Below are 27649 nucleotides of genomic sequence, written 5' to 3'. Positions count from 1 at the left end.
TGCGCATTAATGAAAGGTATGGCAGAAGGTCCGGCATGTAGGCGGTCCTAAATCATTTATCGGAAGTCAAGTGCATTTTAGAAGCAGGAAGGGGAATGTGTCAGCTATTAGCCCTCTGGAAAGCGGGTCTTACTAGAGGCTCTGTTACATAATGGCACGCAGGCAGAGAAAGCACACCACTGGACTCCAGCTCACACAATGCGCGATCTTACCCTGTACTGCACATTCCCTGCTGTAGTGCCTCACATTTCTAATTTTGGACAGTGACCTCAATACCTATTCTACTGGTACAGTGCAGACAGTGTAGGTGGTGAGAGTACACACAGAAAAGGATGTGAAGTGGAGTGGGGGTGTGTGTGTGGGTGGGTGTGTTACACGCGGCCCTCACTGATGAAGTTGGTCTGGCCCGTGTAGATGGTGTACTGCAGCTCGTAGGACGTGACGCTGAACTCGTCCTCGGAGGTCCAGTGGACGGTGATGGTGTCGTGGGAGGCCGTGCACAGCTCCTCTCGTATGGATGGTGGATTAGGTGCTGTAAACCAAGAGCAGCGCTATGAATAGGGCTTTACTGCCTCAGAGATATCAGATTACCCCAGGAATAATCCAGGTTGGGCTAAAGCCCCGAGGGGCTGAACTTGTGAAGGATTTGTGCCGTCGGTGCCCCTCCCCCCTGAGTACGTCTACGCTTCTCACTTACCCGTTAGGTAATCTAGACCCTCCAGGATTTTCTTCTCTCGGGAGAAATCGAGGGCGAAATTGTCAAAGGCCTCGTTCAGATTGACATCTGGGATGAGAACTTGCGAGGAGGCGGTGGCCATGGCAACCCTGGTGATGGGCGAGAGAGGGAGAGAGTGGTGTGCGGGGTGGCTCTCCAGTGTGCTTTATTTAGCCCGAGCTCTCACCATGACAGCCTGCTAGGGGAGCGTCTGAGAGCACAATTAGAACAACTTACACTACTGATGGAGATCATAAACGGCAGTCACGATCACTGTTGTACACTTGTGTGTGTGTGTGTGTGTGTGGTGATATATTGAAGTAAAAACAACAAAAGCAGACAACAGAACCCATGTAGAGCACGACTCTTTAAAGTACAAAAGCGACACTTTCAGCAGGGATGACTGTGACCCTTGCGAAGAGCAGGTTCACCATGGTGCTGGCGTGGGGGGGTGGGGGGGGGGGGGAGAGGCAGGATAAATCACAGGGCTGCGAGACAGAAAGCGTTGACAGGACGCTCCAGGATACAGGGCTCTCCCTGTGCTGATGACAGGGAGAGCTCTGCACATCCCGCACGCAGGTCCCGCTGAGCGGGACGTGGGAACCGGCGGGACGACGGAGGAGGGCCTCACCTCTCCGCCACGTTCCTGGCTGTCTGGAGGAAGCGGGCGTGGTCGTTCTCCTTCAGACTCTGCTCAGCCTGGGAAATGAGAGCACTGGAACGCTCCAGACACTGCCGGCAGTTAGCGATCTGCTGAGCTAGCTTACGGAGCTTCATCACCTGGACACACACACACACACACACACACACACACACACATTCACGGACACATGCATGCACACACACGCACACACACCCCAGACAAACACCCCATATATTACTTCACTTTCACACGACAACCCCATGATATTTCTGTCAAGCGGTAATGTTTGTCATGACACGCACTGTCATATAGTGCTGAAATGTTACAGATGACATTTCAGTCTTCCAGTGTGTGCAGTGAAATGTCTTGGCGCAGCTTTTAATCAAAAGCACACTGACACTCACTTATCCCGAGCCACTATAAGCAGTCAAAGGCACTGTAAGCTCCAGGGCAACAGTGGAACCGGTTACCATTCAGGTTTTTACCTTACTCATGGTTTAAAAAGATCCATACAGTGATAGGTTACTAATGTTTAAAACATATTTTCACCCAATACCCACAAAACATGTGCTTCTCATCAAACTGTACCATTTTATTTATAAATGGCCTTATTTCTCATCACAAGAGATGTGCATGCTCTCACAGTGACACTATGGTGAGATATAAATGTTTAATTTGAGACACATCACTTTCCTGTAGAGGCTCTGAGCAGGCAGATAACGTCGTCCTGTCGCACCTCTCTGCCTAGACAAACTGTCTAGCATTGTTCTCTTGATGAAAACATGAGCCTTGTCCAAGTCTGTAGAAATGGAGCCTCATACTCATTCACTCCCCCCCCCCCCTCCGTCTCTCCCTCTACCTGTCTCTCTCTCCCTCTACACGTCTCTATCGCTCTCCCTCTACCCGTCTCTCTCTCCCTCTACCCCCCCTCCGTCTCTCCCTCTACCTGTCTCTCTCTCCCTCTACCCGTCTCTATCGCTCTCCCTCTACCCGTCTCTATCGCTCTCCCTCTACCCGTCTCTCTCTCCCTCTCCCACCCTCTCTCTCTGTCTCTCCCTCTACCCGTCTCTATCGCTCTCCCTCTACCTGTCTCTCTCTCCCTCTACCCGTCTCTCTCTCCCTCTCCCCCCCTCTCTCCGTCTCTCCCTCTACCTGTCTCGCTCTCCCTCTACCCGTCTCTCTCTCTCCCTCTACCCGTCTCCCTCCCTCTGTCTCTCCCTCTCCTGATCCCTCTCTATCCCTCTCACCTCTCCCCCCCTCCGTTCTTTTTAAAAATACACTGTGGGGAAAAGTGAGCAAACAGCCTAAGTGCATTCAATGTAAACACACCTCAGACCTGCTTAACTAAGAGATTCTTTATCAAATTTGTTTATCTTTTTGCAAAAGTGGGAACGCTGTGTTGTTTGAGCAACACATTTCCTTTACCTCAGGCAACAAGAATGATGACAAGTGAGACAGGACAGGAGAAGTGACATAATGCACAGTGACATTTTAACTCATTTCACTCATCTAACGAGTCATAAGTCAGAAAACTGCTTTCCAGCACACTGGGTAAGAAAACCCTCAGTCTAGCACTGTGACTTTAAGTCCCGTTTGGACCGGGTCCCTTACTGCCAGAGTGCTGGGCAATTTGAGTGCCAGCATTAAAACAAATTGACAAGCATAAAAAGCCATCTTCATTTTCAAGGAAAGCCATGAACTACTCTAAACGCCCACGAGAGTGGGGTAAATCCTACAGATGTTCCCCGGCTGGGGTGTTTGTGGCACTCTAAGCCCCTGGTAAAGCTGCGGTTCTGAGGCCTCCTCACACTGCTGGGTGTGGTGAACGGACAGGGAGCGTAATCTCGTCGCACACACTTTTCATCCCTGCCGAGATCAGCCGCGCGGACGAGTCTCACTAGACACGCTAGATGCCAGCGTCAGGGATTAGCACATCTGACCGGGGGGGGGGGGGTGGGGTGGGGGTGGCTGTGTGTACTGTCAGACTGTGAAGGAGAGCTCGCGTCACGTGCACTCGCACAGACATTAAAAGCAATTGTACGTACAGCTTTGTTCATCTTGCTTATCAGGACACGAGCTGGACCAGAGACGCGGGGCTCCGAGCCCACTGCTCAGGAGAGAACACAACCGAGCAGATCCGACCCAAACTGATCAGCGGGTTTCACACAATGGCAGCAGCACAAGAGGGAGCCTACCAATGACAATGAAGAGCATGTGGAAATGCTCTCTCTAATAGCCAAGATAACCATTACGCTGCTTTCAAGGCAAGAACACAACAGGCAGAGCGCCACCCGATGGTTCCATGGTGCTACTGCAGAAGGCCATCCCGTTTAGCTTCGCTTCTCATAAAGGCTGTGAGACAAGGCTGGCCCTATGGTGCGTACTACACACATCTTAAGCGGTACTGCTGTTAGCCCAGAGGGGAACAAGAACTCTGGCTTTCTTGTTTCCATTTGAGTTGATGGAGATTAGCTTTGCCTTGCACCAACTCTCCTAAGATGCTGGATAAGGGAATTCTCATAGGAGCCCCTCCTCCCTGAGCCCCTGACTCCTCCCACGCCCCTTTTCGCTCCGCCTCTCTGAGCCCCCCAGACCGAGGAAGGAAGCAGATGAATACGAGTGAACGAGAGAACGCTTTTCTCCCAAACCCACACAAACCTGCCAAATTCTCCTGACTCTGTCACAAAGCAGCCTCAGAAGAGGCTACAAAAGTGCCTTATGCCTCTTCTAGAGGCACGTGTCACCCAACACGCCCGCCCACGCCCACACGCCCTCGCCCCCATCAGCTTCTTTGTCTATATCATCGGGCGGCTCCTCGGTTATCTGTTCTGCTTTTCCGGCGTGGCAGACAGAAACCACGCGGCAGGCACGCCGGCGTCCCCTGGTGATGAAGGGTGTGAGTGCGCTCTGAGCTGTCGGCTCCACGCAGGGCCCGCGCTCTGACAGCCTGCTGGGGAACGAGCTCAGCTGGGGCTTTGAAGTCACGGAGGAAACTGAACTCTTCTGACAAGCCTACTGCGCCCAACCCCCCCCCCCCCCCCCCCCCCCCCCCCCCCCCCCATTTCTGTAACCCTCATTCTTTCACTGGGGCCAACCTTTCTTAGTGCAAATTCATCAATTTGCAAATATAAAACATACCCTTAAAAAGAAAGAAACATGATTTTGGTAAAGTCAGTCAACGGTAGAACCTTCCAGATGAACGGGAGCTCTCGGCCCTCAGCGAAACCCTCCCGCCCGCCTCTCTGTCCTGCCGTGTCGGGAACACGGTGTGGGCCGTGGTACCTTGGACTCCTTGATCTTGACGGCGATGATCTGCTTGCGCTGGCGGATGATCTCCACCAGCTCATCGCACTCCTCCACCAGCTTGGCCTCGTGCATGGCCGTGTTTACCTGTGAGGGAGAGCACGGACAGGCTGTCAGCTCTGGAGCAGCTCGGCCTGACGGGCTTTTCAAATCCAAACTCAAATGTATTTATATAGCTTTTTTTTTTTTTTACAACAGCTGTTGTCATAAAGAATTTTCCCAGACATCCCAGTCAGCCCAAAGTGAGTAAGCCAAAGTCAACAGCAGCCAGGAAAACCTCCTGAAGAGCATGAGGAAGAAACCTCGAGAGGAACTCATGGGGTGCCCATCATCCTCGGGTCAGCACCGGACATCACAACAGGAATAAAACACTCAATAAAGAAGACAATATGTTATGAGAACAAGTAATCCAGTGTGACCCCCTACGTCTAGTTCAATCAAGGGCAGAAGAGGTCTCACAGAGGAGATGTCGGTGTGCACTCTGCCTGTGCTGCGAGAGGGCAGTAGATCTGTGGATCATTGGTAATAGAGGATGTACCACTGTGTGATTATTGTATAGTCTCATAATTACAGGATGTTGTGACTCTCTATCAAAGGCTCAATTCATGACCTCGACCTTATTTCCCCCCTACATACCAATCTTTAGCCAAAGCTCATTACACGCGTTAGATCCACTTAAGCTGTGTTAATCACACACACACACACATGCGCGCGCGCACACACACACACACACACACACACACACACACACACACACACACACACACACACACACACACACATTAATTCCATCAAGCTTCAATCCTATTAGGAAAAGGTGGCAGTCGAAAAAGATAACAGACCAAAGGCATAGAGGAGCCTGACTGACAGAAGCTTTTCTGCTGAGTCAGACCTTCAAATGATGACACAGCGATAAGGAAGGGGGAAAAAAAAGCCTTGACGTTTTCACGTCTCTCCCCTCTGGTCACACATTTGCATTCCCCGAGAAAGCTCTCCTTCTCCCAGTCTGGAGTTGAACAAATCGTGGGTCCTTGGGACATATTAAGGACTCTACAGGCACTGTAGTGGAGTCAGGGACAGGGTGGGCGTGCCTCTCCTGTTATGGGGTGCTGATTCACGCTGACACCTCTAATGTGTGCCACTGCTAAACCCACGCTCCTGCTAGCAGGCACCTGATTAATGTTTTGGGAGGGCCACTTTTGGAGAGATTTATCTCATGGCTGGGTCAGCATGCGTCCCAGATTAAAACAGTCTCCTGTCTGAAAACCCCCCACCAATGTCCCTGTGTATTAACTTAGGAATATATCAAAGTCTCAAGGCTCTTTGGGTAATTCTGACGCAGTTTTGAACTATATTCCAACAGGATTGTTTCTGATATTTTCTCTAAAGCCGGATTGAGCACCGGTCCCTGCCCGAGTGTTCTCAGACTTCAGCCTGGCAGAAGGGAACCCGCTGAAGAAGGAGCTGATTGCGGGCGCGCTCATCAAAGCCTGACTCTGCATCTCCGAGACTCCGTGTGTGCATAATCGGCTGATCCGCAGGCATGGGGAGCCAGGGCCCAACGCCACCGTGGCACATCACGGGGCGAGAGTACAATCTTAACAGTGGTGCTGTGAGAGAGAGAGAGAGAGAGAGAGAGAGAGAGAGAGAGAGAGAGAGAGAGAGAGAGCTGGAGCGAGCAAGTAAGCGAGGGAGAGACAGCGAGAGAGACACATGGCCCATTTTTACACTGCTGCTGATTAAAGCAGCCCTCGTGCATGCTGACAGTCTGGGTGAGGCCTCCTCCGAGCCCTGCGTCTGCGCTTTTGCTGAGGGGAGGCTGGAAGAATCTGAATTCAGAGTCTCCGAACCCCCATGCCTTAGCATCCCTGTTGAGCTTATTTTCTTTATTCTAGGAAAGACAGAAGTACCACCGAGACTGAAGCCCATGTCATGAGGAGCCCTGCTGACACACCGTAAAACATATTAGTGGTGTCAAGACATCATAAACTTCATTAATTTCCATCCCTCATGATTCATTGATGTACATCTTAAATCCCTCATTATGACTAATTATTTAATATTTTGTGGTAGGGACAAACCTCTAGTGAAGCTCATTTAAACGCCACACTCATAGCACAAACACAGATATGTGAATATTCACTGCATTCTAAAAGCTCAATACAATAAACAGCAACTGAAAAATCTTGCTATTGCTTATTGCTTTCAATAGGAGTGGGGAGGGAAGACGACCACGCAGTCATAAAATAGATCATCTTTATATCTTCACGCCTCTTCATATTGGTCAATGTGCAGCGTTGGCCAAAGCTGTGAAACTCGTGTGTGTGTGTGTGTGTGTGTGACGTGTGCAGTGCTGCTTTGTTCTGATGTGCAGAAGTCAGTGACTCACATGCGGCTTCGGGGCAGTGGCTATACTTAGCCACCAAAAACCTCCAGCGTATATTACCCATAACCTCTATATTAATTTGGACTATGCCTCATTTAATCTTCAATAATTAACTACACCCTTGAAATAAATAGGACAAATGGGCCGTGCCTGGATTTCTAGGGTTATATCTCTGTAGTTCTCACAGAGAGCCTGAACAGAGCTCCTGTTTAAAAGACACGACACTATTCGGCACAGACTTCATCTGCTTACCATCATTATACAAGCAAAGTCACCCAGTGGATCTATTAAGAAAGCTGGTGTTTCTAGAATGCATCGCGGTAAAGCAGACAGCCAGAGCAGAGGTGAGAAGCTTGTATCTTAGTATGATTAGTATCTTAGTATTCAGATAGTATGATTAGTACCTTAGTATTCAGAGAGTATGATTAGTATCTGATTATGATTAGTATCTTAGTATGCAGATAGTATGACTTGTATATTAGTATGCAGATAGCATGCTTAGTATCTTAGTATGCAAATATTATGATTAGTATCTTAGTATGCAGATAGTATGACTAGTATCTTAGTATGCAGATAGTATGATTAGTATCTTATTATGCAGATAGTATGATTAGTATCTTAGTATGCAGATAATATGCTTAGTATCTTAGTATGCAGATATTATGATTAGTAGCTTAGTATGCAGATAATGTACTTAGTATCTTCGTATGCAGATAGTATGATTAGTATCTTAGTATGCAGATAGCATTAGTATATTAGTATGCAGAGAGTATACAGATAGTGTGCTTAGTATCTTAGTATGCAGATGCTAAGAAGTAAGAAAAAAGGCAGTTCGCTCCAGCAGCAGTTGTCCTTGTAAAACCAATAGTCTATCTATGTGATGTGTGAACAGATGAAAAAGCATAAATCACAAAGAACCATCATATTTTACCATGAGATGAAAATTAGCTGATAAGATGTTTTCAACTCATCATTCAAATTTGAAGCAATTACAAAACACTTCACTGAGTATGTCTGCCCAGTAATCACAAAACTGTAATTGTTAACCCCCCCCCCCCCCCCCAAAAAAAAAAAAAAAAAAAAAAAACAACAACTGAAAAACCCAGAGACAAAACAGCTTATTTCATGAACACCTGTGAGTAATAACACTCATCTGACTGGCCATGAATCACAGAGGCAGAATACTGCAAATTCTCCTGTTTACCATTCAGACCTTTTTTCAACATGGCTTTCACTTTTCCCAATCTATTGTTCAGGCCCCTATTAAATTACACTGCACAACAATATTGGGTTTCATATGACTCAGCGGTTGTCCACAGTCTTTTTCAAGTTTTCTCCCCCTCCTGTATGGGGAGCAATTTTACAAACAGGCGAAGTTGTAACTGTCCGTGGGTGACTGTCTAATGAAGGAGACATGTTGCAGTCACTGCTGAGAAAACTAAAGACCTCTGGTGCGGTTCACACCATCAGTGACAGCCACACTCCTAATGGAGGGTCAAAGGTCATCGACAAATAGGCATATATAAAAGGGCCCCACTGTAATGATCATTATCTGTGACACTGCCGTCTCCAGCTCTCCTCACAAATATGTTCCATCCTGATCCTATTACGCCAATATTTTTGAATGTATTTAAGGACAATCAGAGAATAATTACACTACAAAAGGGCTCAAGCACAGAAAATGAGGCTTAAATACAGCCCTACATTTGATCAGAAACGGAAGAGCTGAACTGTCAGTAAAAAGGATAGGCCAGGAAATGTAGTCTTTTATCAAACTGAGTAGCATATTTGGGCCCAGATGATGATGATGATGATGATGATGATGATGATGAATACTGGACCAGGCGTTTGGCTGAACTCACCTCTACCTGCTGGCAGATCTGGATGAGTTTGGCCATCTGGTTCTCCAACTCGCCGTTTCTCTTCACCAGATTGGTCAGGTTATTCTCTAGGGTTTGCTGTTGGAAGGAGAAATACGTGGCATTGATATTGGCAAGAGAGTGCAGCCAACCCCCCAAATCACACAACATCATTTTTTGACTAATATAGTAAAAGGATTCGATGATGGGTTTGTTCAGCTTGGCTAATACTACATGATTTTTGTAGTTTTTCTAAATTGTAGGTTAGACTAAACATTTTGATATATATACTTTCATGGAATAGCATTTATTCATCTACGACATGCACCTCATTTATGCTGATAGGGATTCTGCATCAAGCTGAATGTATATAATCACCATGTCCATACTCAGCTGACACTAAAACACCACCTTGCTGAGTTATACGTCGCTGCGCGCTGGTGTGGTGTGACGCTAGCGTAAATTCCACACAGTACGAGTTCAAAACAAGCAAATAACAGCAAATTAGTTCCACTTGACACACAGTAATCACAAGTGAGGGGACGTGGACAAAGACATTCCTGCAGAGGAGGACGGGGGGGCGGGGCCTAGCGTGCAGTCAGAGGAGCGCGCCATTAGAAATGCTCACGGAAAAACACGGTTTGCCAGAAACTGTCCATTTGGAAATTTCTGTGCCAAGTGGCAGACTGTAAGGCACTTGCAGGAGAGGCCCACTCTCTCTGTCATCAGTGACTAATTTGGATTGAAAAAGTAGGAGAGAAAAGAGAAATGCGATGTGGGCTTATGGAACCTTGGTGACATGTCCCTGCTGTGGAAGGTGACAACTTCTAGATTTATGCATGCGTTAACCAAAAACCTAAAAAACAAACGAGCAACATACAAAAACAAACCCTACCCACAAAAATAAAACAAAATGAAGAAACAACACAAGCGATTGGTCAGTCCAAATAAAAGCACAGCTATGTGCACGCTTAGACTAGAGTCATTCCTCACTTGCTGTGAGAGGATGAGAGAGAGAGAGAGACACACGCCAGGAGGTGGCCAGTAAAAATGGCATGGGGTGGACCCCACCGGGCGAGCCGGAGGGTGATACAGGGGCAGGCAGGGCAACACGGGGCAAACAGGAACAGCCACAAGTCCAGAGTGGGCACACGGACTGCGGGACTCCAGCCAGTCAAGCAAGCAGGATGAAGTGGGCTCTGTCCACCTGCCCTCCCCCTCTGCAGGGCTCCGCCCACCACCCCGTCACGGGCACGGACGGCCAATTGCAGGCCAGGACTCACCGCCGCACTCGTCTTTGACGCTTCCATTACAGCTTCAGACACTCTGCCAGGGCTCACTTGAAAAGCCTATGGACATACACGCACGCACGTGCACGCGCACACACACACACACACACACACACACACACACACACACACACACACACACACACACACACATTCTTACTAGGGTAGGAGCAGCTCGGGCCTGGTCCACCCCTCTCTGGCTCTAGCTGAAGCGCCTGGGCGATGGGGATGGAGATGGTGGCTCTGTGGCAGGCTGCCCACACACACACACACACACACACACACACACACACACACACACACACACACACACACACACACACACACACACACACTGACGGAGGAGCCGTTGCATCAGGCGTGCGCGCAGAGGCGTTCGTTCAGCTCGACGGCGCGTTAAAATGCGGAGTAGCTCGTGGAGGACAGATGGGGGTCATTAATTAAAGGATGAATGAGAAGGGGATGATTTATACATCAAACCCAGGCAGCGCCTCCCTGGGGGTGGCAGACAGGACACAGCGTGCCAGGAGAGCCAGGAGAGCAGGAGCTAGACAGGAGTCCGGTTGGAGCCAGGGGGAGACGGAGAGATACACGGAGAAAGGCTGTGGGAGAAGGAGTGAGGAAGTGATGGAGGGACAAAGATAAAAGGGCATACGTAGATTGAGAAGAAAGCGAGCGAGGGAGTGAGTGAGGAAGAGCTCTCTGGAGCGAAGTGGCACCGTGGCGCCCTCGGTCCGATCGGAGCCGCAGCGGCGAGGCAGCGCCTGTCAGAGACGCGCTCATTAAAGCAGACAGCAGACTTCAAAGTCTCGGCCCGCGCGGCGTGCAAGAGCAGGCGAGCTCGCTGAGGGACGTGGAGACAGACGGAGACGGAGGGGGAGAGATAGGACGTGAAAAAGACAGGGATGAAGGGGGGGGGGGGTGAAGGGGAGACGACGTTTTGGGACGTCTGAGAGAGAGTGCGGAAGCGGTGATGGGACTCCAGCATGCGAGGAACCTACAGGACGATGGGAGGGAGGGGAGCGAGAGAACGTGAGAGAGAGAGAGAGAGAGAGAGAGAGAGAGAGAGAGAGAGAGAGAGAGAGAGAGAGAGAATGAGAGAGAGAGAATGAGAGAGAGAGAGAGAGAGAGAGAGAGAGAGAGAGAGAATGAGAGAGAGGGTGAGGAGACAGTGAGGTTGAACAAAGGACAGGGAGAAAGAGACAGAGTGAGAGAGAGAGAGAGAGAGAGAGGGAGAGAGAGGGAGAGAGAGAGGCTCAGACGGTGAGTGTGAGTGAATCCCCCTCTGCAGAACAATGTTTTTCGCCACAACCCCTCCCCCCTCCCGCTACCCCCGCATTATGTCATCCCCATGTGACATCATCGCACACACTCCCAGGTAACACTCCCCTAGTCGTGCCTCACGCCTCAGCCGGTCTCCTTACACACACATGCTGTCGGCCTCTCCGTCAGTCTACACACCTGCTCAATCACAACGGCCCCTGTGAGCTCTCTCCACTAACTGTCCTGAAACACCCCTTGGCATGGTTGCAGGGAATTAGGCGGGACCGTCCTGGCCGCAGCTGAGCGAGTCCTGATGATCTCTGACGGTTCGCTGCAGTGCTGTTCACGCTCGCGGGGTCGGTGGTTAGTAACTTCACAAGCCGGAGCCGCGGTCTTAATGCGTCTAGCGTCTTAGCGGCCACAACACATCGTGGGAAAGAGCGCGCTTCAAAGCGGCCGCGTTTCATTATTTCTGGCCCGCCTCCCTCGATTTGAGGGGACCGCGTGAGAAAGAGGAAGATGCAGAAAGCAGCCGTGTTCTCCGTGCTGCGCTAACGAGAGACCTTTCAGGGCAGCGATGTGTCAGGAACCAGAGCCTGCTTGGGAAGGGTGCTCAGAGGACCATTATATACTACACCAGGGGTACTCAACTGGCGGACCGCGGTCCGGATCCGGACCCGAACGCAGTCCTGTCCGGACCCAATCTCATTCCTGATTAACTGGATACGGACCAAAACAAAACCGTAGCATTTATTTCAGGGCTATTGAAAAAACACTCCGTCACGAGTGTTACGTTTGCCACCCCCGCTCAACAACTTACGTTCGCCACCCCGCTCTACAACAAGCCTGCCTGGTTGACGCTTCGCGAGCGGGCGCGAGGGTCCGCGCGGCGAAAATGACGTAATCGCTGTGGCTCCGCGTGTGCGCGAGTGTCTCGCGCGCTGTCGGTTCGAGAGGGTCGTGCATCTCTCGAATTTTGTAACTTTGCGCCGCGCTTCAGCGCAATGAACAAAGTCACGTTTTCAGGGTTCATACACCTTTATAAGGTGAATTAAAGCACTTGTACGTCACTTTCAAGGTCCATTTCAATATTTCCCCAGCATGTTAAACATAATTAAGTTAAATATTTATACATATACTCGAAATAATTCGCTTTTTTATCACATTATTTAATGGTTGTTTATTTAAAAAACGCCCAATCTTCACGTCTTCACGTTCTCTCATGTTTCGTCCTGGAATTACAAGAGGCTCGTATTTGTTAACCTAATTACAAGAGAACTATTCAGTCAGACAGCTATTTGTTGTGAAACCAAGTAGTTACAATTTCAAGCATTTTAAAGTACTTTAACCTAAATTCCAGCACTTTTCAAACCTGAAACATATAGCAACATTAAAATTGGTCAGGTAAATGTTCATTCCCCTGTTTTGAGGGGTGTTTCTACCACATATCGTATCGGACAAAATGCCTATCGTTTCGGAGAACACTGCAGTGACGCTCGCGAAAGTATAAACACCTCCACCGTTCGCGCACCGTACCCCCCCCCCCCCCCCCCCCCCCCCCCCCCCCCCCCCCGCCTCAACAACTTACGTTCGCCACCCCCGCCGCACCGGACCTCAGGGCACAGGTATCTGCCAAAATTGGACCGCGGACAAATTTAGTTGAGTACGCCTGTACTACACCGTCTCTTTAGAGACACGCACACACACGCACACTTATGCATCGGCTGTAATGAGAAGCTGCTACTGTTGTGCTGAGCTTAGCTCCTAATTAAATAGAAAGATTCATTTTGTCCTGTCTGCATTAGCTGTGTTTAAGCCAGGGCCAGGCAGCGGCGTTAAGATCCTAACATGGTGGGGTTTTTTTGCCCTCTTTACGATGTCGGTTTGCCATTCCGGTTTCACCTTATTCCAAGTACATCACGATAAATCATCCATCCTCCGCCACGCCTCTTCAGTTTTTATGGAAAGATGTGACGGTCTGAGAGGGAAGGCCCTTCTGTAGTCACCCTGACGCTCTCTAGTCAAACGGCTCATAATGAACTCGCTCGACGTAAATCAACATGCAGACAGTGGCGGAGCTAGACTTTTATCCTTGGGGTGGCCAGAGGGTGGCCAAAGCTATTTTAGGGGGTCCATAGACTATGACAATGTATATTTACGAAAAGCATTCAATTGCAATCAAAATCTGTAAATGTTATACTTTTCATATCAAGTACATCTTAAACACGCAGGAGATCAGATTTGTGTATGAAATTTGCAGTTTTTTAACAATGTGCAAAATGTACAACATGTAAAAGTAAAAACACAGATGTGCTACTTCTGGCATATCTTACAATCCAAATATACGAAATACGAAAGCTGCTTTCAGCATTCCCTCGATCATTGAGTGACTGTTTTTGAAATAATTAATTCCATTTGAGTAGGCCTACATATTTTCAGTAACTTACATCACTGATACGGTCACACAAGCTTAAGTCGGGGCAAAGAAACCACTGTAGATGTAATGTGTAGTATAATATTTTTCCTAGAAAAGTGTCTTTTTTTACTATTTATGTACAATATGTAAAATTATAATATAATTCATTCATAATATTACCCGCACCTACAAAGTTAAAAAAAAAGAAAGTAAAATGTTTTATAAGCTGCACCGGGCTAAAAGCCGCATATATCTACTGAACTGAACCCATTTAACTGAACTGGGGTGAGTTTCCCAAAACGTTCTTAGCGCTACTTCGTAACCTCGTATGAAATGTACGAGGTTACGAAGTTACTTAGCGCTAAGAACGTTTTGGGAAACTCACCCCTGATCAGTTTCTGAACGGTGCCTGTAGCATTTCACGTGCGACACTTTTTACTGTCAGCCGGTGTTGTGGGGCATTCCGACAACCCTCGTTTATCCGCATAAAGACGCTACAGATTATATTGTCGATTTATGTTTCTATACATAAATAAGAGCTAGGTTTTAATTATCCATCACAGCAAACTGCATTATCTATGTCCAAAGCCACACTGGCTCAAGGGTGTTAATTATTTTAAATAAAATACACACTGGCTATACCGAAGTTCACCTCGGACCACGACATCGCAGTATTACAGCAGTATTATGTCTAAATATCTAGTTAGGACAAAACTAGAGTGCTCAGTGAACTAAGTTATAATCACTGTAACTCCGGAATATCATCTGTAGCGTCTTTATGCGTGTGCAAACGAGGGAACTCGGAATTCGCCACAACACGTTCGTTTGAAAAAAATTCTCCGTCGTGCCTGCTGCTTGCATGTTTTAAATGAAATTGAGCATTGAGTATTATTACCGATTACAAAACGCAACAGGCTCTCAACAAGATGTGCGATGCGGTGACATGTCAGTCATCTGGGGGGGCACTTGGGGTGGCCAATCAGAATTCAGGGGGGTCCAGTGCCACCCCGGCCCCTGCTTTGGCTCCGCCTATGCATGCAGACGGCATGCAGAGAACATCCAGCCATTCAGCGTGAACAACGATGGTTAAAGAGACAAGTGTCAAGTGAGGAGAGACAAAGGCAATAGAGAAGTCTCCCTCTATTCATTTCCCCATCTCTCTCTCTCTCTTTCTCTCTCTCTCCCTCACTTACTCTCTCCCTTCACAGTGCATATGTTCCTCGAGAAGCAACTCAAGACAGACAAATCCGCTCATGCTAATTACACCCATAAAAGACATTAAGTGAAGAAGGAACTGCCCAACAGATTTGTCTAAGAATACTGCTCCATTATATATATGACCTCAATTCTGGCACAACAGACATTACACAACGTGTTCCCAACATCTGGTGTGGAGCTGCCCTGCGTTTATGTGCCACTGCCAATCCTTCCATTAATCTAGGCTGGTGATGCTTTTAAATGGAGACATCTCCAAAGGCTTCAGGTGGGAAAACCTTCTAACGAGGCCTGACTCACTCACTCTGGGGGGGTGGGGGTGGTCACACGGCACATGTAGGTTAGCTGATGGCCATCACAAAGCATGAGCAAAAACACGAGGTTCTTATAAGAACCAGGAGGATGATACTATTGATGCAGTGGTGTAGGAGACTAAAACACAGCTATAACAATGCCCTGCATATTTATGACTCTATCTTTCTGTCATTGTTGCTATTTTTGCCGGATGCTATTTTTGTACCATGGTGGCTTTTAAACTGGTGCGTTCACCTTGAAATAAGTCCAGCTTTCTCTTTTGCAAGACATGATATAGAAACCCAACCCTGCAAGGGACTCAGACCAGGGTCTTTTAGTTAGACAACACTGCAAGTAATTTATTCAGAGACTTGGAAATGAGTGTCAGCTCTTCTGTCAGCGAGTTAAACGGCACCAGTAGGGACATGCATGGCATATCTAGAGTCTCACACAGCTTGTCTGGGATATGGCTTTACATATTATTTTGTGTAACACAATTAGCAGCTGCAGAATATGCCCAGATTGGAATGACATGGTGATTCGCTGCTCCCCAGAGAGGCAGGGTCAGCGCTAACTCTGACGGCTCACACTCCCTGAATAGGGCTCCCGGGTCCGTTCACAGATGTGCAGATGCTTGAGAAACGTCGAGCCGAATAACAGTAGACCCGAAACTCAAACGTGTGGATTGGGCCTGGGACTCGGCCTGCAGACAGGACACAGATGTGCACCTTATGTCACCACCCAGGAATGTGGGGTCTGGTGGTGCCAAAATCCCAGTAAGGCAGTCGTGTGAACTGACAGTGAATGGGGGGGTGGGGGGGGTGGGGGGGGTGTTGTGGGGTGGGAACACTGAGCTCATTTGCATAACCCTGACGACAGCACGAGTTACGGCGTTTGAGGAGTAATGTCATTATAACTGGACTTTTTACGATTTGTTGTTTTAGTAGACGAGGCACTCTGCTGAGAGAGAGATTGCAGTAAATCATCAGATCGAGCTTAGTATGAAAACAGAATGAATTATTGAAGTGACAGAATTTAGATCTAGCTGAAGTCAATGGAAAGGGATTCTGCTGCATTAGTTCTTTTTCTCTTCATAAATCTCGACACCCCTTGGGTCCTCTGAATTGGATTACATGTCAGATATTACCTACAGCACTTATACAAGCCATATAAAACGTAGCCTTTTGGAATGGCTCCATGCCCATCTGAGATCAGCGATTAACATTTTTCGGTAGAACCCTCATAAACGTACGTCTCCATATCTTTCTCCCACCATGGATGAGAAAGGCAGTTCTGACATTATTAAAAGTTCTCACAAATGTGATCAAACTACACTGGCACGTCTTGCTGTCTCATCAGCTCATGACCTAATCGACATTTCCGATACAGCGAAGTAACGGGACTGAGCAGGCTGAAAGATAAAAAAAAAATTAAAATTAACACTCTACGGCGTGTGGAAGGTTTTTAGCCAGTCATGCACTGCACATATAATCTAGCTAATGATGCAAAGGCTTCCAAAAAATGTTCTCCGTAGGGTTACATTTCTAACCCTCAACCCCGCAACCGGCATAAGGCAGGATTAATTAATGGAACACTTGGCACGAGAGCTTCCGCCAAGCGAAGAGCCTTTGCCTGCAGACAGAGACATGCCATGGCCTGCTTGGGGAGACATCGGATGTCTCGGGGAGGATGACGGGGGTGAGTCAGCCCATCGTCATGAGTCCTCCACCCTGCTCACACCCCCCACCCTCTGGAGAGCGCTGAAGTCAAGAAGAGGTCCCTCCCAGCAACGGCGGCTTGACCGCAGCCTCCGTCCGCAAGCGCTGCTTCTGGGAGTGCTTCAAAAACGCCAGCGGACATTTTCGCATTTCCTTAAGACTATAATTCACCACGACGCTTTAACCTCGCTCTCCTTCAGAACTGAGGCCAGGCTGTGTGTTTTTCCAGCCAAGCAGCTTTTGGTCTCTGGCCTTTAAGATAAGGCTCATAACTAGCGTGGAGCTCTTCAGCGCCGACCTCCTTCCCGAGACACGCGACGTCTCGCTGCCGCTACGCATAAACATGTTTTGAGTGGCGGAGGGGAATGAAATAGCACAACGGCAGCCAGAGCGACCAGGCCCTGTTTCTCGGGGAGTTCACAGCGGAGATGCGGCCTACTTCTTGAAGCACAGGAGACCGAGGCAGCCGTCTGAGACGCACAACAAGGCCGGGTGGAATCTGGCAAACGAGCACCCCACCGCCCACCAGACACCGTCTCAGTCCCTAATTGGCTACATAAAAAAAGACTGTTTCTTTCCATCAAACGTTTGGGTAAGAAACTGTATAATACAGAGATATTTCTGAAATTCTGTCAGTACTGTGGGATTCGTTTGAAAGTGGAATGAACGGTGTGCTGCTGCACACATCGTTGGGCCCGGCGTGGGTAGACTGGCATTGCGTCACGTGGCAGTGTGTGTGTGTGTGTGTGTGAGCAGTGAGCAGGAATACTGTGGCATGGCGGGGAAGAAGTTGGGGCAGACGGAGCTGCCTCGTTGCCACATCACTGCAACCCAAAGTCTAGTGGTTAATAGGGGGAGAAAAGCATCTTCATTATCCACAAAGCAGCTTGGTCTCACCCAACGCATGTTGGCCAACAGTCAGAGGATAAGCCTGCTTAATCCACACAGGCAGTAATGGATACTGAGTGGCAGCTGAAGTTACACCTGTGGGACTGGGACTGTCTTGGCCTCACTACCCTTCAAAGTACATCGGCCTAAACAGGAGTCAGCAGTGAGGACAGGAACCGCACTTGCATTTCAACTTGTGCCGGCACAGCTAAACGTACCGGCCGCTCCTCCCATACACGGGGCTGGAGATAAAAGCGTCTTTTTTGCACATTGTGATGCAGAATGTGCAATTATGTTGACAGCGCAAACTATATATATATATATATATATATATATATATATATATATATATATATATATATATATATATATATATATGTATATATATATATATATATATATATATATATATATATATATATATATATATATATATATATATATATATATATATATATATATATAAACCTCCTGTGGGTCCTAATCTCCCAGAATAATTAGTGTGCGTGGCAGAGGGCTTAATGTTAGCGGAGCAGATAAGCAGTCCGAGCCCCAGCAGGCCTGGCCGTCCTACTCACTGTCTTCAGCGAGGGAGCCGGCAGCTCCCTGGAGTCACAGACACTGTCACCAGCCTTCAGCGTGGCTGAGAGGAGCAGTGCCCACGGTTTTAGCAGCACATTAAACGCCTCGTGTTCTGAAGCACACACACACACACACACACACACACACACACACACACACACACACACACACACACACACACACACACACACACACACACACGATGGTTTAAAAGGAAGCTGCTAAAGAAGTGTGTGTGTGGCGGGTGGGGGTCATACGGGTCCATTAATGTTTTGGGAGGGGAGAAGGACCCTCACAATGATGCCTGGTTCATTCATACACGATGTGTCTCTGTTCAGTATGTTTACTAGTGTGCTCTTCACACCGTGGAATGAATTTTGTTCGACTGGGTATGTGTCATTTACACCGGGGACATGCCTCCATCACTTCCCCAAACGGCTGATTTTGTCCCAAACACTTTTTGAAAGTATGCTGAAAATATTTTATTTTTTCAGCATATTAGCTTGCTCCAGATACCTGTCCAAACAGGCTGAGACAATGGCACTAGGATCATGCAGAAAAGTGCATTTGGTCAGCCACGCCTCTAATGGGACTTGGCATCAATGCCTGTTATTGCACATAGTAAATAGCTCTGTGAAGAAGACCACAACGGCCGCTGGAAACTTACAGAACTTCTCCGTCAAAAGAAACATTCCAAATAACAAAAAGAACCTTACTTTAAAATCAAAATAAGTAGAAAAGAATTGTACTACAAATATATTTTAAATCACAGTGCTGATATTTCTTTGTATCGATGCCGGTAGGCTTGTAGCCGTAATAATTTCATGAACGTCTCCCTTTCAGTCCCTGCAGTTGTCTGTCCAGTGAACGTGACCGAGGACTTGAGTTCTTAAATTGAGCTTTTGAGGGGCAGCTGAACCGAATGCAACACCCCATCCGCATTCTTGTTCTCTGCACTTTTCAAAGCAAAGTTCTGACCATGGAATGGTTACATGTTACACCAGGGCCTTCCTTACACAGGATGTATACACAAAGCTTAGACTTTTTTAAATTCAAAACTCAAAACCCGCTTGTTTGTAATTTTGGAATCTTGGCCAGGAATATTCACGGGAGTTCATACACACGTCACAAACCGAAGCCTTTCCAGCAGTCAGCTCACTTATGAAGGAAACGCTTGTTCTGTCGTTTCCGGTCTCTGGCACTGACCTCCGAGGCATAGAGATAAGATCCTGGCCCTCTGTCTTCTTCCATGGCTCACTGGAAGGGTCAGAGATAAGGCCTGTGGGGTAGAATGAGCCCAGGGCTTTGGCATGGCTCCCTGAGGAAGAGCGGGAGGAGAACTGGGATTCCTCAGAGGTCAGAGGTCACAGACGTGCCGGGGACACGTGTCCTAACTCACGCAGCCTAGCCAGGATGAGAGAGCACTGAGGCAGACAGGACAGGGTGGTCCTGGTCAGCAGACAGAGCTAAAGCGTCGACACAGGACATTTCTGGCTGGGACTGTCCTCCAATGTTCCAGACTGAACGGAGAAACTTGTGTGTGCCCTTGGAAAGTGGGTGAGGTTTGTGTCACTCAGCCAATGAGGATTTGAACTGGAGAGTCAAAATATCTTCCAATGAAGCAGTTTGTGTTTGTTTGCAATGTGCAGCATAATAAGAGAACAAACATATGGGAATTCTCAAAGAGAAAATGAGTGACCAGAACTTCAATTTAAAAAGCAAATAAAAAACAAACAAAAACAAAATAAAGAGGAGTCAAGACACCTTCAGAAACAGGAAATACAAATAGCTGAAACTTTATGAATTTTAGCATAGTGTATTAGGACATGTCCAGGGAAGAGAGACAGCAGGACATGAAGGACATGAGTGCATGTGTGAGACTTTCCAAGAAGAACTAATACACAAATCCCGTTTCAAAGAAGAGCAAGATTGAGCAAAATAATCTCTTAAAACCAGAGTCACTACAGTTTATAATCCCCTTCCCTGGGCTCTGCTGATACGGCCCCTTTCAGTTCGCCGTCGAAGGGTGAGATTTGCATTACCTTACACTTCACACCTTGGCACAAAGCACAGGAACGTCACAACGTGTAAAAAAAAAATAAATAAATAAAAACAACGATGGCTGAGAAAGTTCTGGAGCTGGGAAACTGGAGTAGGTTGCACTGTATAACAAGTGCTACGTTGTAGGGCTGATAAGTGAACTCAGCGACTGTTAAAAGCCCAGCTGACATCTCACTGCGTGAAATGGAAGAGTGGGCTTTAGCAATTTAGCAACACGCCCTTATATTCGTCCCCAATAGCCTGTCACAATATTCCCACACACAACAGGCATCAGACTGTTGGGATCGTACGCATGGATTCTGCAACAAATACACACACACACACACACACACACACACACACACACACACACACACACACACACACACACACACACACACACACCAAAAATAAGTCACAGAAATCCTTGAAAAAATTGCTATACCCCAAAGAGAATACTTAGAAGACCAACAGTATTTGCACCGTCTAAAGGGCACATTCCCAGCATGTCCCTGGCGAGAAGAGAGACGGCAATGAGAAAAAGTTAGCACCCCTAAAAAAAACCCCCACCATAGTAATTGCCTGATAAGTTATTAAATCTGTCCTTAAATCGTTTAGCTGTGCTATCCAGAGACAGCCTCGATTTCACAAACGTTGCTGCGGATCGCGGAACCACTTCCCTTCCCCGCTCATTTCTCACAGAGTCGAGCAAACACAATACACGCTGCTTTATTAGCATACCGCCGCTGCCCCCTATCGCACCCCACCACCTTTTGCGGGGGGGATGGGTTAATCAACTGTACTGCTGTACTGGCAGCAAGAAAACCCAAGCCTGATTCTCTGTGAGAGGGAAGCCAGGCACTATCATCACGCCATTCTACCGCCTTCGGCTCACGCATCCCCAACGGGACGATAATAGCGCCGCTTAGAAAGTGACCCGTCCGGCCCGGCGACGGCTGACGCTTGGGCGGTGTTGGGAGGGTCTGTGTGTGCTGAGCCCGGCACAAACCACCGGTAGGAGATTGACGACTTCCTTAAGGAGCTTAAACTAAGAAGGCCGGCTGCCAGACGCGCGGGAACTTTAATCGGAGCAGACTGATGCAACTTGCAACTCTTCCAAAATAGAAATTAAGCCTTTAATCGCCCTTTTTATTCAGATGTCATATTTGGACACATGGGGGGGGGGGTATCCAGCACACACAATGAGCTTCGTTTCATTACTGGCACCAGAGTAGCTGCTACGCTTTAATCGGTGCGCTCCTCCGTGGAGTGGCATCAGGACATGGCAGCAGTGGAGAAGGCCAACCGCCATGTTTACTTGGTGCTGTTTTGCTTCGGTACACGTGGGCAATACAAGTGCTCGATGAGAGGACGTGTCTTTAAAAAACGTGTCTTGTCGGACCCTCCGTGAACCCGGTGTGAACCCTGCGTGAACCCGGCGGCCAACGCGCCGCCCTGCCGCCAGCCCCGTGCCAGCTACCGCGATAAGCCGCCTACAGGCTGCATTGCATGCTTCATGGCAGAGGCGGCGCGGGCTGGCGCGGGCTGGGTCGGTCCCCCATCCAACTGCCGCCTTTTGCAGGGTGGAATTAGACTCGGCACGGGTCATGACACTCAGTACCTCCTAACAGTGCATGCACAAACAAGAACTTTGGATTTTGCTCAGAACCGAAGACAATTAAAGGTCTGCGGCACAGAGCCCGGCTACGTTGCAGCGCGATCCCCAGGATGGGGGAGTTCAAAGTCAGACAAAGTTCAAAGTTGGAGCGGCGGAACGCTCCGATTATCTGCTGTGGCGAGGGGAAGCAGCCGCACACCGGGGTCCCCGTGCGAGACGCACACACTTTAAAGTGCATTTTAAATGAGCGGCAGCCCACGTTGGTGCAGGCCCCTCACGCAGCGTGATGACGGAGCAGAAACTTTTCTGCTTGCTAAAGCAAGCCTACACGCATGGTCAACACATCAGGTAATTAAGGCACAAACAGTCCACTTAAACAGTATTAGCCGCCTCCTTTCAGCCCATGAAGAACTGCTTGAGGAAATAAAATCTCACCCCGCTGAGTCACGCCGGCTTCTCTTTCCTTGTGAGAAGAACTGGAGGCAAAAGAGGTGGAACTTTCTCAGCTATCGACTTTCCTCTGTGCCACTCACAATGCTGCTTGGGTCACATGACCAAAGTGCTCTTGGTGTGAGTGCCTTCACATCCTTGATGACCAGAGGGGGAAGGCACATCGGTGTGAATAGTGGATCACAGGGAGATCGTATATGCAGGCAATCGCCTTCAGCATAATGATGTCGCACGCCCAGAACGGCGAGCTATTGATGACACTAGGTTGTGATGGGACTTCAACAGGTTGTCTATTCTCTCCAAAAGGTCTCACATTAACCGATACGTCCCATGTGAACTGACACAGTGCATTCCACCAGCACCTCAGTCTCCTCTGTTCTCGTAACCCGAGTCATGCAGAGATTATCACTATAACGGGAAAGGTACGTTTTGCCAAGAGTTGATTCTGAATCTCATTTCAATGCCTCCCAACCACAAGGCACCTTAAAACCAGCAGCAGGGTATGAGGGTTTTTTTTGTACATGTATTTGTATGTGTGTGTGTGCATTGCGCGCGAGAGCGTCAGTTCAGCGTGGGTCGAGAACTCTGCCATAAAAGGGCCTCTGTGTTTGGGTCCTGATTCAGCAGCAGGGCTCTTTGTGGCGAGAGAGTGCTCAACAGAGCCGGGCTTTTAAGAAGTGCACGCTCATCGACTGTGATAATGGCTGCAGCTCGGCAGAGCAGGTGGGCAGGCACCCGGGCCCATACACACTGGGCTTCACTTGAAACACGGCAAAGTAAGATGTCAGGGAAGGCGGACACTGCTTAGTGTGGGGCTGGTGGGATGAAATGCAAGATGTAAAAGCTACAGAGTTCGGAATAAACATGTACACACTTTTAGAGGGCTTTTGATCTTTCTGACTGAGCACAGCATTATGTCACAGCCAACAGAAAATGACAAATGAGAAAGAACAGCTGATATCATGAGACACAGCTTGGTAAGCATCGACTGCTCAACCACTTACGGGCATCAGCTAAAAAAAAAAACCAAGACAAGACGAGACAAAATAAGATGAGACAAAAGAAAAAAATTAAAACAAAAGCAATAACAACAACAACAACAACAACAACAACGAAACACGAGAGAGAGAGATTGATTTGGAGGCAACAGTTGTTTTTTTTTCCTATCTCTTTGAAAATCTGAAATACCGATCACCAAAGCCCCCAACAAGCCCCTAGTACAGCCCACAGAGCCACGAGGCACACAGACTCCACACAGAAGCCGTCTCACCCACCTTGAGCTTGTCGAAGCGTTCGCTGAGCGACGTCACCTGGTGCTCGCGGTGCCGGCCCACCAGCTTGCAGAGGGCGCAGATGAGCTGGTCGTCCACGGTGCAGTACATGCTCACCTTCTCGCTGTCGTGCTCCAGGCAGGCCAGGCCGCGGAGGTGGGCGTCGGCCACGGGCTCCAGGAGCCGGTGGCCGGTGAAGGGCTTCTTGTTGGGGTGCGTGGCGCGCAGGCAGCGCTCGCAGTACGACACCTCGCACGTCACGCACGTCTTGATGGCCTCGCGCGGCGGCTCCTGCTCGCAGAACTGGCAGGCCACGCGCTGCTCGGCCGACATGGTTCCGCCGCCCCCCCCGCCGTTGGCGGCCGGGCTGGCGCGCGAGCTCCCGCCCCCGAGCGTGGCGCTGTAGGGCCGGGCCGGGCGCCGGCTCTCGCTGGGCGAGTTGGGCCCGCTGACGGAGGCCTTCTGGAAGCGGTCGATGATGTTCTGCAGGGTCACATTGCGCTTGAGGCCCTCCAGGCCACGCTGGCTCAGGGTGATGACGTGGCGGCAGGTGGGGCACTGGAAGGCGGAGACGGACTCCAGGGGTTTGGAGCCGGAGCAGTGGGACACCAGGATACGGTGGGCGCAGTTGAAGCACAGGCTGTGGGCGCAGGGCAGCAGCAGAGGGTCCTCAAACAGCTCCAGGCAGATCGGGCACGTCAGCTCGGACTCCAGGGTTTCCATCTTCAGTTGGACCGATCTAAAGGCGACATCAAATCCCACAGAAGCGGGTCAGTCACCTGCGTGGCAGATAGCCGGGGGTTAGTGGCAAGCGGTCACCCCCAGCTGCCCTGGTGGCACAGGGAGCAGCAAAAGTGAAATTCCACTCCAAACTCTCTCAGTGTCCAGCTCACGTTTGCTGGCACGATGAAGCTTCGTAGCCAACATAGAAATTTGGAGTGGAATGTGACTTTGATATAAGGCAGGAAGGTTAATGACAGGTCAGTGTTTGCCCACGCACAACAAAGTTTTTTACTTTTCTAAAAAATATTCTTGCAGAATAAATGTCAAAAATGATTGAAGATGTACTGTAATATGCAGTCAGTCAGAAGAGAGATGAAATAAAAATTGTTAGTATATACGGTAAGAAAAGTTTAAGCAAGTGAAGGCAGAATAAGCAGAAATGTGGATGAATCCCTTATACCTGCTGACCCCTAAACCTCACTAAAACATTGTAGAGAGTGAACCGTTTCAAAGCCCAAACAAAAACAGCTTTTTCTGACCATGTCTGTTTTATTCAGCTGCCTCTGTCCTTGTAAGGACCTCAACAGACCATGTTAGCACCAGAGTGCCTAGTTCTGTTTTTACTGAAATAATAAAAGCAATAATAAGAAGAATTCTTGATATGTACAGCATGTTACGAAACTGTGATATTACAGCAAAACCTATAAGTAGACGCTTGTAAATAACACCACTGGAATTAAGGCTGCACGCTCTGGCAAAACCGATTGTGCTGCACATTTGTCAAACAGGCTGAAATCTGGTGATTCACTGGAACGCTTTTGGGCCGTATGTGCAAAATCAGACGCCATGTGGAGAAATGCAAGTGCCCGTGCGTTAAATACTACTGTAATAAGCAGGTGTTACATTATAACGTCCTTTACATGTGCCTGTGCTTCTTATGGACATGTGCAGGTTCATATCAAAATACTGGATTATGGAACAGCATATAGTTTGTAGCTTTTCCTTTCCCAGGAGAGCGGGCGCACAGGAGAGAAGACATGACCGCCCACGCTTCACCAGCCCTCACTGGGGAAGTGTTTCTTACTGTACGATCTTACTACACTTCACACGTTACATAGCAACACTGGCAATTTCAAAGAAAGAGCCTTAAACTGGTATTACAATGAGCATCAAGCAAACACAATTAAGTGTTTTATTATGCATTGTGAAATCAATTATAATGGTGAGAGGTGTAAAACACACACACACACACACACACACACACACACACACACACACACACACACACACACACACACACACCAACCATGGCACATCCCCCACAGACAACACATACATGCAAAGACAACTCTTAATCTGTCTTCTACAAGGGGAGACAAAGTTAGCAAGGGAATTAACGCTGATAAACCCTGTTAATGCGATTTCATTAATATTTCCTCACTCTTGCATGGATATCACACCTCTCCCTGTCTCAATGTGCCATATGGATCTTTCTTCTGCACACATCTTTAGAACCTCAGCACACACCTTTAGAAGGGTACCTGCCACACAAAGGCATAAAGCCAAACGCAATCACAACACAATATTCTCATGCCTTTTAAATCTAATCGTTTGCTTAATCTTTAATAATTTCACTCAGGTTTGCGATTTAAGATGTGCTTTTCTGTTTCTAGACCTCCACTGCCCAAAACTGTCTCCAAGTCTCCTCTGTTCAGTCTCATCTCTACCAGGGATTGGGCCTCTTCTGGAAAAGCACACATGCTCAGGTTTCTCGGAGAACTCCAAACTCTCCAGGGCCTCCTAATCCGCTCTCACCGCCACGTCGCCCAGATTAAAGCAGCAACAGGCCGCTGGGCAAATTCATTATTGGAAAAAATAAATAATGTCCTGGATCCAGTCATGCAGATAGCATGGTGATAAGAGGCAATGCCCTTGGGTAACCTTTACCTGGCTGCTGGTTCCATTAGCTCTCTGACTACTTATCGGTCCTCACAAAAGGGACCTTGTCAGCTGCCTTGAATCTCTGGCTAGTCAAAACCCAATTATGACAATCAGATAAGGCAGACAAATACAGCAGGCAGAGGGTGCATGACCTCCGTGAGTGGACATTCAATGAGAAGAGAAGGTCAGAGCCCAACTGTGACCTAAGCAGTTTAAGAAATGTCACGCTTTACAGAAGATACTTAATTAGACATTCTTTAGATGATTAGTGGCTCCCTTTAAAATATTTGTGATAAATAAAAAGATGTCATTTGTAGAGGAGCATGACGGGGGTCAAGTGCAAACTAGAAAAGAGTGGGGGAAAAAATCACATCATTTTAAGAATTTCAAGAAAGAGGGAGTTGATTATAATGGATACCTCTATTTATCACACTTGTGCTTGCATGCAAGCACACGAACGCACACGCGCTCACACTTACACGCACACACACTTACACGCACATGTACATATCTCCCTGTGATAAAAACTCAAAAATAAATAAATAAATGAATAAACAAAAAAATAAATAAAGGGACCAATTTCTGTCCGAGGTGATTCAGAGGTTAATGTTAAGAGCTGCACTTCAGACCCAGAAACTGTAAGGTTGTCTATTCCAGAGAAAGCCATATCCACTGGCTGTAGCGTGGTTGTGTGGAGAGATCACGTCATGACCGATTCTGGCCTTCTCAGAAGCACCACGGGGGGGGGGTGGTGGGGGGGCAGACGGCTGGGCTGCTTTTGAACCTGTTTGTCTGTGTGTCTTTGATTTTAACATGTCTGTCTGTGGGTCTTTATTTAAAGGTACACCAGACCCCACGGGAATGTTCTCTGCTGTACACAAAACAAAACGCATGAGTCACCGAGAAACATGGCGCTTCCGAAACAAGGAAAATTATCCTTGTCTACACAATGGGGACAATTCATTTGTAAAATGACTCGCAGGACAACTTTTCCTTGAATTATGTGTACAATGATGATAATACAATGATCACTGA

The 27649-nt window shown here is 48.1% G+C and overlaps 1 protein-coding gene across 8 annotated transcripts in view; it reads right to left on the bottom strand.

Annotated features, from left to right (window-relative positions):
- mid2 (midline 2) overlaps positions 1 to 27649 on the bottom strand; it is an 88066-nt gene that overhangs the window by 16980 nt on the left and 43437 nt on the right. For 4 of the 8 annotated variants that reach the window (XM_077021721.1, XM_077021722.1, XM_077021719.1 and 1 more), the window contains exons 2-8: positions 23954 to 24689; positions 10190 to 10255; positions 8910 to 9005; positions 4641 to 4748; positions 1347 to 1495; positions 698 to 825; positions 389 to 532 (exon numbers count right to left, since the gene is read on the bottom strand). In XM_077021721.1, the coding sequence (XP_076877836.1) occupies positions 389 to 532; positions 698 to 825; positions 1347 to 1495; positions 4641 to 4748; positions 8910 to 9005; positions 10190 to 10255; positions 23954 to 24673 (1411 nt within the window). In that variant the 5' untranslated portion in view covers positions 24674 to 24689. Of the gene's footprint in view, positions 1 to 388; positions 533 to 697; positions 826 to 1346; positions 1496 to 4640; positions 4749 to 8909; positions 9006 to 10189; positions 10256 to 23953; positions 24730 to 27649 lie in introns of all 8 variants that reach the window. The other 4 variants (XM_077021723.1, XM_077021720.1, XM_077021727.1 and 1 more) reach the window with 2 other exon arrangements.

Source organism: Brachyhypopomus gauderio, chromosome 11, assembly GCF_052324685.1.
Source record: "Brachyhypopomus gauderio isolate BG-103 chromosome 11, BGAUD_0.2, whole genome shotgun sequence".
Lineage (NCBI taxonomy): Eukaryota > Metazoa > Chordata > Actinopteri > Gymnotiformes > Hypopomidae > Brachyhypopomus > Brachyhypopomus gauderio.
This window is presented reverse-complemented; position numbering and strand designations above follow the sequence as displayed.